This window comes from Octopus bimaculoides, chromosome 7 (genome assembly GCF_046866305.1).
Source record: "Octopus bimaculoides isolate indiv1 chromosome 7, ASM4686630v1, whole genome shotgun sequence".
In the NCBI taxonomy this organism is placed as follows: domain Eukaryota; kingdom Metazoa; phylum Mollusca; class Cephalopoda; order Octopoda; family Octopodidae; genus Octopus; species Octopus bimaculoides.
Window position 1 is genome coordinate 55,351,668 of NC_142934.1, and position 12,500 is coordinate 55,364,167.

The window sequence follows — 12,500 nt, forward strand, 5'->3', positions numbered from 1 at the left end:
TAAATATTTTATACAGAAAATTTACTTGAATTGTCTCTATATATATATTTCAAGCTGGATTTTAACAACGAAAAAAACTCCACAACAGGTAGCTAGATACTAAAGTGTTACACTTTTTTATTCTTCGTTGAACTTTAAAACAAATATTGCGTATCTTTATTGCTGTTTATTGATTGTGCTTGTAAAGTGTATATAGTCTGGTTAATTTCTTATCCTGAAAATTCCATCTTTAAGAGACTTTTATTTAAACATTTACTAACATAAACAAGTGCGCCAATAATTGTAGTCACAAAAAGGCATTTATAATCATTTATAATCTAAGCATAGAAGCTGTAAGTTTCGGTACAGTTATCTGTAACTATTCTCTCTCACTCACTCGAACTCTCCATACCCCTCTGTCTCCTTCTCTCTCTTCTTTCTGAGTCCAGGGGAAGAGGCATTGTCCATGACCTTTGGAGGTCTTCCAAGAACCGACGAGCTTGTTGCTGTTAATACTTCAATTAAACTGTTTGTATTTAAATACCTGCAGGAAATGCATGAGCAGAGTGGGGATTCCAAAGGGCCGATGCTCTGGAGAAGAAAGAACTGGGCAAAGTGGATTAATATGAGGCCAATGGAGTCGGATGTAACAAGAATAATGGAGAGATAAATATATATATATATATATATATATATATATATATATATATATATATATATATACTTTATTTAAAAGCAGCAGAAATATAACAAAAAAACCGTTACTCTGAGTTTCACGTTCCCGTTCATCGATGAACGGGAACGTGAAACTCAGAGTAACGGTTTTTTTGTTATATTTCTGCTGCTTTTAAATAAAGCATATTACTCTACCTCTGGTATTTGAGTACTCTTTTTTCCACCTTGTTGCACATTTTATGTGCTTACTCCGGTATATATATATATATATACATATATATATATATATACATATATATATATATATATATATACACGACGGACTTCTTTCAGTTTCCGTCTATCAGATCCACTCACAAGGCTTTGGTCAGCCCGAGGCTATAGTAGAGGACACTTACCCAAGGTGCAGCACAGTGGAACGAAATCCGGAACCATGTGGTTGAGAAGCAAATTTCTTGCCTCACAGTCACGCCTGCGCCATAAGATATGTTTACATCCGGTAGTAATGTTCCACTATATATGCAAGTATGTGTACGTGTTAGACAAACACAGACAGGTTAGAAAATAACAATGAAAGAAAAATACAATTCAAAAAGATAAATCATTTCTTTGCTTTTTTTTTTTTTTGTTTTAGGCTGCTGATATTGACTTTATCAAAGCTTAATATTTCAAGTCAGCCATTTCGATGTTAGAATCATCCTCTTCATTATCATCATCGTCATCATTATCGTCGTCGTCACTGTATCGTCATCATTATCATCATCATTATCATCATCATCATCATCATCATTATCACCGTCGTCATCAGTGACGTTGTCATCGCTGTCCTTGTAGATTACAGGATAATTTGCCGTTATCCCCACGACTCACCGTTTGGCAAGTTATTTTTTGCAATGCTTTCCCACCGCCCGTCGCCTTTGTAGTAATAAATGAAATCATTGATATTGTAGTTGATGTTGTTCATGACATTTTATTACATCCCCAGCTATCTTGTAACTTCAGATGCTATCAATTTGGTAGTGCGAAGAAGAGCTTGTTCCTGGTAGACCTTCAACTCTGTTCGTACTGCTATCGTCTCCTGCAATTTCAGATAAGAAGAGTCTTGTCATTAGTATTCAGGCTTTGTTAATAATAATAATAATAATAATAATAATAATAATAATAATAATAATAATAATAATAATAATAATAATAACCTACGTAAAATACTGTCTATGTGATCTCAAATGTTAAAACAAACATAATTTTCTTATGGTTTCTTAAACATTCTCTAGAACAACACTATGTACAAATCCAAATATATGGTACCCTAGGCATAACACTTACATGAACTTCTAACTTGTTGTCTCTTGAGGTCTCTGGGTGAGACTTGGATCCAACTTGTACAAATGTAAAGCAAAATTCAAACATAAAATAATAATAACAATAATAATAAAAATAATGATAATGATGATTTTTTTTTATTTGCCACCAGAGCGAAGGATGAAGGGACAATACAAAGACAGACATAAAGTGTGGAGGTCTACATATAATGGAATGATAAAATAAAAAGTATACACGGTATACATAAGAAGAAGGGAAATATACATAGTATATGACACTAGAAAAGGAGGGGAAAAGGGTCGTGATGGGATCCCCTTGATTCAGGAAGACCTCTCGGGATAATCAAGGAACCCCACCCTCCAAGGTCACCCTGAGTACCAAGGATGAGAGCCCATTCCAACTTCTTTCTTCCGACTCACAGGTCTATACTGAGAGTGGTACTATCCACACTTGCCATTTTCACAACTTTCAAGTACCTTTTCATAAATTCACTCGAGAACAGCACCTCCCTCTCAACCCTAACTTTTCTTTTCAAGTGAAACTTGAAAAAAATCGATGAAGGCTTTACCAAAGAGGAAAGTTTCTGTCCTCATTCCTTTCAGCCTCGTCCACCAGATAACCTCTTTCGCCACAGCCACCAGACAAAGGAAAACTACCTTGCCAGCCCGATTTAAGGAGGGCGGCAGGGCAATCATCATTATGAACTCGGACAACAGACGAATCTGTCCTACACGCAACAATAGTTGTTCGACATAACTCCACAAGTCAACAATGCCTGGACACTGAACGAGTGCATGTTGAACGGTTTCGTCGCTCTGCAAGCACTTCGGACAAGCTCGTCTGACAGCACATCCGTGTCTGTAGAGTTTATCTCGAACCGGTAGCGCCTCCACCCCGGTAGCACTGCCAGGCCAAAGACATCTGGAAATTATCCATAAAATAGTAATAATAATAATAATACTTTCCTTATTGGTCATAACCACCGAACACAAAACATAATGGACAATGCACAGACAAGGGACAGTTAGGTTATACATTTAAACAGCAAAACACAATTAGCAAAGAAAATTACAAAACAATATATAATTCCCCAATACGTGGGAGATCTACCGAGAGGTGACCAAAGAAACCTCACTCACTTTGGGCCCCTGACACCAAGGCACCTCAGGTAGACAACCCTCTCCTCTTCACTCCATGCGGCCTGAAGGCGCACACCTAGAGTAGGCTCATTCACACGGGCCATCCATGCTACATTCACCCACCTTTTGACAGCACCTCCCTCTCCAGTCTCACCTTCCTTTTCAGGTTGAACCTGAAAAAGTCAATGAGGCATCGGCCAAAGACGAAGGTACCCGTCTTCAACCTTTTCAATAGCGTCCACCTCTTTCGTTATAGCCACCACACAGAGAAAAACTGCCTTTCCTTCCCGGCCAAAGGAAGGAGGTGGGGCAATCTTCACGATGGACTCGGACGAAAGCTGGATCCGTCCTACATGCAACAATAACTCTTCAACAAAGCTCCACTAATCAGCAATGAGCGGACTCTGTACTAGTATATGCAGAATGGTTTCCTCGCTCCCCGTACACCTTGGACAAGACCGTCTGACTGCATATTACGAACCGGCAGCGCGCCCCGGTAGCACTACCAGGCCAGAGACCTCTGGAAATTATCCATAGGCCCCGGCCAGAAAGTCTTCCAGAAGAGATCAGCCAGTTGATCCCTTTCAACGCCCAGAGTCTCTCCGAGATCGTCGTCACTCTTGCCCTCCACTAATCCCCAATAGAACTCCAAGGTGGAACTTCCACCGACCACATTGCTCGACTGGCCGAGGACTGTGAGTACTTGGAGACACTCTAGGTACCAAGCGCCCTGTCTCGGTCTATGCCTGATCCAGGACTTTAGCTCCGTCAAGGAGACGAGCTGCGGAAAAGCGTGTCTAACAAACGGCGAACAGACCTGCTCGCCGTTAAGGTGTCGCTGGAAATATTGCAGCCTCAGCACATATCTGCGCATCATGAACCATGGCATGTCCAGTCCTCAACGCAACGGGTGCTGACAAGCGGTACCGTCTGATAAGCGGTACCCTTCCCTTTCACAAGAAGCAGAGGAGCAAGCGCACCAGCCAGTATAGGCACGAAGTGGGGCAAGGATGACAGTCAGGCTGTAGTATATGACTGATGCGATGTACGTATTCGTCACCTCCACCTAACCTTTCAGAGACAGCTTTCTCTCGGCCCATTTCTGGGTGAGACTGGCCACCCTGTTTGTCACCTCACCCCAGTTCTTGTCCACTTGGAGGTCCGGGCCAAACCAGACCACGAACAACTTAACCAGTCCCTCCATCCAGCGCCCCACAACGCTGTCGGTCGGCATGGATCTGCCTCTCCAGGTGCCGGGCTGCAAGCCCACTGATTTCTCCTGGTTAATCATTGCTCCCGTCACCACTTTGTATTCCCTTACGGTAGTGCCGAGCATCTCTATTTCAGAAACATCTGACACTATCATGTTGACATCGTCCGCGTACGCTGTCACACCTCTTCCACATCCTAGCTCACGCGGAATGCTCCTAGAAACATCCAGCTTCCGCAGTAATGGCGCGAGTGCCAGTGTGTAGAGAAGGGGTGAGAGTGGCATCCTTGACGGACCGAACGGGTGATGCTAAATGATTCCGACAAGTGACCATTTACTTTGACCACCGAACAGATGTCGCTGTACATGGCAGTGATCCAGCCTCTGAAACAGGACCGAAGCCAGCCGCCAGAAGGACAGCCTCCAAGTACCGATAGTCGACCCTATCGAAGGCTTTCTACTGATCCAAATTGATCAGGGCCCCACCCATGCCAGGTTCTTTACAAACTCTCTCTATGATGTACCGCGTGAAGTGGAGGTTGTTGTGGATAGATCTGTTGAGGATAGCACAAGTCTGCGCATCACCCACCTGGCCACGACAAGCGTCAACCTCTTTGCTAATACCTTGGCCAAAATTTTGTAATCTGCATTTAGCAGAGTTACAGGCCTAAAGTTATCAAAATGTCCCCCTTGTTCGGATCCTTTCTCAGTAGCGTCACAACACATCGGCTCACAGATCTGAGGATTCTCCCGTTCTGCTGCTAATTGCGATAGACATCTACCAAAATCTCACCGAACAAGTCTGGCATATGAATATAAAGTTCGAAGGGCAGACCACCCAATCCCGTGCAACTGTCCAGTGCGTCACGTATATCTTTCGCTGTTATCGGCATTTCGCAGAACTCCACGTCCCTGGCCGAAAGCCGCAGTAATCCATCGAGGTAGGAGGTGAAGTTCACCTCCGCCTCCGAACCATCATGTGCCTCAAGAGACCCCCAAGAAAGACCTCCAAACGTCTAAAGAAATCCGGCTGTCCCGTTCCGGTCGGTGCGTGCACAGCGAACAGTCTAAAAGCACAACCTTCGTAATCATTTACGTCCAGGACCACCATCCTACCTTCCTAATCCAGGAAGACCGACTGTATCTCGAGATCCAGACCTTTTCTGAACAACACCGCGACTCCACCTCCCATTCTCGGTCGACCAAGAGATGCAAAGAAATCATAATCATCGAAAATAGGCTCTAAGGTGCGCATGTCCGAGATCCTGGTCTCGCTGACAGCTATTACGTCTAATTTTCGCAGCCTGAGGTCATTGAGCAGGCGACCTTGCTTCCATGACGGTCCCAGGCCGCGTACATTCATACTGCTCACTCTAAGCAATGCCATGTTGGACGATGGGAATGTGTGAAAATAGGAGAGAGCTACTTACTAAGGCTTTGTAGGTGAATGTGAGTGCCTACTCCGTCCCTCTCGTTGAATGTGGGTTTTTTTCCCCATCAGTTCCTTGTAAAGTCTAATATTGAGGTCCTTTTGAAAATTCCCTACAAACTGGGGATATCTAGATTTCAAAATTTTGTAGTTGCTTTGAGTAGCTTTGAATATTTTTATGTGTACCGGTATATTTGTGGTTCGTGTGACATAATTGGATTCATAAATATCCATGTGCTTGTGGACGAGTTCAATTCATTCGTTAGTTTTTGTGTTTATAACTGTGAAATTTATAATGTCTGGTTTATGATCATTTGGTGGAATGAAGTCCATCTGTTGTGTATGTAGGTTATATTGTGTTTGTGATGATTGTGGAGGTTGTGGTGGTAGTGGCGGGGATGATGTTATTGTTTCCTCTATGTGTGTAGGTGAGTTTATGCATGGGGTGTTGTTGTTTCTATTCGTCCCCTCCTCCATTTTTTCGTACCTGCCTCTTTTTTTCTGCTTATCGTTTGTGCTCTTCCGTCTTTTCCCTCCTTTTCGTGTGACTGTTTGCCATGTCTGTCCATCCTTATTTCCGTCGTTTTCGTTGTCCGAATAAGGGAGAGGTATTTCTTCCGCAGGTATTTGTTTTACTGTTGGCATTGTTAATGGTGTTGTTATTTTTGGTGGGGAGTTCCCTGTAGGTGCGTTACTGTTGCTGTTTGTGATGTGGTTGTTGCTGTTGCTAGTGTGCATTCTGCTTGACGTTGTGCAGTTGTTTCCACTCCAGTCGTTGCTGTAGTGCAGTTGCCGACGCTTTAGTGGTTTTTGTGGATGCTGTTGTGTCCAATTGTCTCTGTTGGTATTGTTGTTACTGTTTCTGCTGCTGCTGCTGCTGCTGCTGTCCTTGTTGTGGTGTTTGTAGTTGTTGTTGTGGTTGTAGATGTGTTAATGGTTACTGCGGCTCATTTTTCCCCCTTTCCTTCTATCCTTTGGGTAATTGACTTTGATGTGACTTGAATCGTGACAGGAGTAACATCGCGACTTTTTTCCTTCCGCAATCAACTGCTGGCCTCCAGAGATGCTGGCCTCCAGAGATTTCTATTAGGTCGGGAATTGTCTTTACAGTTCTGGTTTTACTTGCAGCAGAATTTCCAATCCTATACCAGCCCAGTTTTTTGGATTTTTGGATTTCTATGTGGCTTCTAGGATCTTCCAGCACAGCACCACGGCTTTCACTTCCCACTAGAAATCGACTTCTAGTAGTATGTTACTTATTTTATTCAGATCACTCTCTGTCCCACATAGATGGGATTTAAAGTGAACTCCTCCGTTTTTAATGGGACAGTTGAGTGTTTTTGTGCTTGTGATTCCGACTTGATGTAGCCAAACTTTGGAGCGTGGCAGATAAAGCTGGCGTACCCCCATATATTTTTCAGGCAGAGCTCGGCTTTGTCTGATGGTATTTTTTCCAGTCTTCTTTTCATGGACAGACACTGTACATGATTGATTTTTTTTTCGGTTGCCTCTAGCAGGTTTTGAGGCACATTTATCGTGGCCTTTCTTTCTTCACATTTTATAATCCTCTCAGCTTCCTTTAAATGTTCTTCCTTATCCTTTAACAACATAATTTCAAACTTATTTGTAACTTTTACGAAGGAAACGTTATTTTTATTTGACCCTTCCCTTTCGTTGTTCGAAATTTTACTGATTTGTGTGGTAGTCGTAGTGGCGGTGGTGGTAGTAATGGTGATATTTCCCTAGCACAATTAGCTGCTGTTAGTTATATTTCGTGCTTCCTTGATCGAATTCTCATTACTCCTGACATTTCCACTGTGGTTGTTGTTGTTGGTGTCATTACTGTTGCCACTCCTCCTGCAGCTACTACTATCATTTACATCTATAGTGAGTGGGGGCGAGTGACGGCGAAAGACAATTTCTACATCTCCTCCCAAGTTCTACATCTCCTCCCACTTCCCTCTCTTGTTGACTTACTGATAAAGACGACGACGCTATATCAAATTTTGTAAATTTTGAAAGGAATATTAATTTTCTTTCCAAGTGATTTTTTTGCCCCACAGGGCAAAACAAAAAATAACACTGTTAATCAGACCAATATGGTCTAGAATAATTTAGTCATAAGTTATAACAGTAAAATGTAACAATAACAATATTTCTAGAGGTAAACAAGGCACACACTTATGCTTCAGAGACTGCAGCACAACGTGCAGATCGACTTACAAGAGATGCTTCCTCGACTGCTGCTGCATGGACGGCAGAGACCGCAGTACAACGCGCAGATCGACTTACAAGAGATGCTGTTGCGCGCGCTACGGAGACTACAGCGGAAAGACAACAATGAATGTTGCTCTATACGGCAAACAGGAAAACATCAGGTAACTATATCCTTGTCCCCTTATTTATTTCATTAGCGTAATCTTCACAGTATGCTCTCGGTTAAGTGACCCCAATTGTGAGGTAGGCAACAGATACTACACTTTTCATCTTTTTTGCACAGGCCACACGTCAATTTTTTTTGTTCAGATAATGTTGTATGTGCAGCCCAGCAAAACAGTAAGTAAACATACTATTTCTCTTTATGTCGTATCTTTAGACTCAACCTTTCCATCTGCTAAACAGCACATGTCAGCAGTTATGTGGTAAGGAAAATAAACTCAATTACTGCCGGTTTTTTACAGATCGACCTACTGTCCAAATGGAAAACAATGACAATAGTGTGGGCGTATGAGTCTAGATGTTCACTATTGCGCTAAATAAATCAAACAACGCAGGGAACATCTGCCATTGATTTCTTTCATTCAGTTGAGAGGTGCATCTGTGAATGGTCTAATAACCAAACAGGCATACTTAACAAACAGCCCCGGACAACGCCGGGTACGTCTGCTAGTATATTTAAATATACATATATACATATATTCATGCATACACACACAAGTACATTCATACTTACAAACATTCATGCATGCATGCATACATACGTACATACATACATACATACATACATACATGCATGCATGCAGGCATGCATACATACATACATACATACAAAGACACGTGCATAGATACTTGCATAGACACATGTTTACACAGAATCATACGAACATATATACAAACAAGTAAAGATATACATATACGTACAAACATAAGTACATACATGCAAACTTACGTATAGAGATGCATGCCTGTAAGCATGTAACTATATAGGCATGGGTACCTGCGTAAGTAATTTTGTCGTATTAAATATATAATTTTCGGCGTGATGATAAGAGTAACGTTTGTACACATTAAATTTTAATGTGCTTGGTGCATGTCAACCACAATATATTTGCAGTGTGTACAGCTGAAAGACATTTCCATACCTGTTTATTAAACTTCACCAATTGGTGAAAGTGCATGTAAAGAGTATGTATAACAGAAGTCTTAATATGTATATATATATGTGTAAAAATCTAACTGCTGACCTTGTAAGATGACAGGTGAAGCTGACCTCGACAGGCGACGTTGAACTTGGCAGGAAAAGTTGACATAGGCTTACTTAGCCGTCACTTGCAAGCGAGTATGCCTTGAGAGCTTTTACTACGTTTTCGCTAATTCTTTCGGTGTACATGGAGTTAGGAGCATATATAGACACCCTTTTGACTCTCCCACCCTTATGTCTGAGGAATATCGTAAATGTGACATTTTTCGAAGGAGAGATTCCTGGGCTCGCTGAACATAAGTATAATGCGAGATAGACACAGCTGGAATATCTTGTGTATAGGTTTGCTCAGTCGGAGCAAACCTGAGGCTAAACCACAATATTAGATACCACCACCACCACCACCGCCACCATCAACAACACCACTACAATCTTCCTCATCACCATGACAGCCACTACCATCGCCACCAGACCCACCACTTATACACGACGATAATTCCACACAGATTCCATCTATCAAATTGTCTCACAAAGCACTGATCGGCCCAAGTTTATAGTAGAGGACACTTCCCCAAGGCCGTAGTTGCAAAAGATGGCTTCTTAACCACACAGCCACCCATCTTCTAGGCTTAATATACTTGTCTTGAAATATAAGCTTTACTCTTGTTTATTTTTGTTTAATAGTTGATCTGAAATTAAATTGAATGAATGAATTTTAGAAGAAACAATATTACTGATAAAAAATAAATAAGAATATTCCGGAGCAATTTCTATTATGTAGCTTTCGTGGTAATTCCGTTAGTAGGAGAATCAAGATTATGCATGCATTTTTTTTTAATATAAGAATATACTAAAGTGTATTTGCATATGCAAATTAAAATTAATGGTAAAGGAATGGACTGAGAAATTTGTTGCTTTTTATTTTTGTTGTTTTGTTTCGTTCTTTTTTGTTGTTTCGTTTTTTTTTTGTTTTTGTTTTTTTGTTTGTTTTTGTTTTTTCAATAAAGACAAAGACTAGTTAAAACTGTTCTTCAGACGGTTTGTTTTGCATGGTTTGTTCTCATCACGTTATTAATACTTTGTTATTATTAACTCTGGAAATCTGAAACTAGTACTAACTTTCTCTTGTGATCAACGATACTAGAATTACGTATATTGCGGTTATATCGTAAACAACACAATTTCGATAGAAGACATTCGATGAGAATAACAAGGTGAAAGCTGCAAAAAGTTCTATATGGAGAAGAATTCATGAGTTTACCAAGCAAGGGCATGGTTGGAAAGTCTAGAAAAGAGCTTATAGAAATATTTTGACCAAAAACAAAATGAAATAACTGGTGTAGTCATAACACAAATGCCTAACAGATATTCTACGTGCGTAGAACTGATAGCAGGATATTGGTACAAGAATTTCGCCTTCTATCATCAAGATTTGATCACATTGTGTGAAAAGTGTATGGGAATAGTTTAAGCCTGCGTAAATGGCTGTCAACTGCCTTGATTTTTCTTATTTCAAAAATTTCGCCAAACAACACAAAACTAAAGTTACAATCCAATAACCAGCCGCAACATAATATATAAAATATACGTTAGGTATTTAGTTATGTTCTTATAAAATTATTATACGATAGGTGTGGCTATCTGGTAAGAAGCTTGCTTCCTAACCACATGGTTCCGGGTTTAGTTCCACTGCGTGGCACCTTAGACAATTGTCTTCTACTATAGCCTTGGGCAGACTAAAGCATTGTGAGTGGATTTGGTAGGCGGGAGCTGAAAGAGGACCGTCGTGTGTGTCTCTGTGTGTGTGTGGGGGGGGGGATCTGTGTTTTTACCTCACCATCGTTTGACAGCCGATGTTGGTATCTTTACCTCTCCGTAACTTAATTCGAAATATATGTTATAATCTCAACTATTTTAAAATTCTCATTCCCTTGTTGTCGAGGTTTTTCTTTAAAAAGGAGTATTTCCTTGTGGATCACAGATAAGACCTTTGCTAAAAATTGTGTTAATCTCGTTAGAATTGTAATTAAAACTTCATTTCTTCCATAACCAATATAAGTAGAAAAATTCTTTCCAGTAGGAACACACGAAACCCTTCTCTTCTTCATAACTACAATAACCTTAATATTTCCCATCCCAGTGGTATATGTCTTTCTAAAACATAAGTTTATCAAGTTAATATTTCTGTTGTTGATAACAATGAAGCAAAAAGCTACATAGGGCTTGCTAAAAATCTTTTTAACAATGTAGGAATATATTCTCGTAACACATGTATACATTCAGATTAGAAAAGCATCATACCACAGTATTATACACATATATCTGGGATTTAAAAGATAATAATATTAACATTAAAATTATAAAATCAATCAGCCTACTATAGAACATCTCGCTACGTTGATTACACACCAGCAGAAGGTATCCTTACATTAGCTGATGGATAAAATTATATAATATCCTTTTGGAATGTTATACAAATGTTTCAAAATTGATGAATTCTTGTTGATATTTTTATCGCTATTCATAAAGAAATTTCTGATAAAAATAGTTTATTGTATATTTGTTGGATTTACCATACCGTGAAAACTGACCGTATAGTAGAAAAAAATTCCTGTATTCACCAACACTAAAACCTTGTCAACAACAGTCTACTTTCCTAATGCATGATTTTTAAACATAGTACTAATGATAAAAAACATCACGAGTTCTTATAAGAAAGTAGCTGAATATATTACATGTACTGCACATGATAATTAAATAGCTACATGAAAGTATAATATGTTTCTAGCGATTTTTTCCTTTTTTTTTTCTTTCCCTTTGGTGGTAATCAATTAAAATCTATTGAACTGTACGCTGATCTTATTTCGTCATGTTTCTGTATATTTTTGGCTCATATAATAGCATATTGCTTCTCAACATCAATCGTTTGAATAATCGTTAACGTGGAATATGGTTATGAATCATGAAGCTTCATTGTAATAAAATACACAGACTTTTTAAGTATTGAGTACTTGACCCTAGCTACTTTTTTTTTATCTGCTTCACTCAAAAATTTATAACTATATTCGTGCGTGTATGTGCATACGTATACGCATATGTACATATTTATAAATATATGTGTACGTGTATGTGTGTGTGTGTGCGTGTACGTGAGAGTGTGTGTGTACGAGTGTGTATGTGTGTATGTGTGCGAGACGTGGATACAGCTGCAACTTGCCAGCAACCGAAACAATAAACAAAGACACATTCTTGGCAGTAAAAGGTTAAACTTCACTAGCAAAGATGATGTATGATGTGTAATGTTCTATCTGATACATTGTACAA

General features: G+C 39.9%; 1 protein-coding gene across 1 annotated transcript in view; it reads right to left on the reverse strand.

Annotated features, from left to right (window-relative positions):
* Nucleotides 1–1,604: 1,604 nt before the first annotated feature.
* The window catches only part of LOC106869506 (uncharacterized), a 79,537-nt gene continuing 68,641 nt past the window's right edge, over nucleotides 1,605–12,500 (reverse strand). The window contains exon 7 of the mRNA XM_089355324.1: nucleotides 1,605–1,732. Within this exon, the coding sequence (XP_089211450.1) occupies nucleotides 1,653–1,732 (80 nt within the window). The 3' untranslated portion in view covers nucleotides 1,605–1,652. The remainder of the gene's footprint in view (nucleotides 1,733–12,500) is intronic.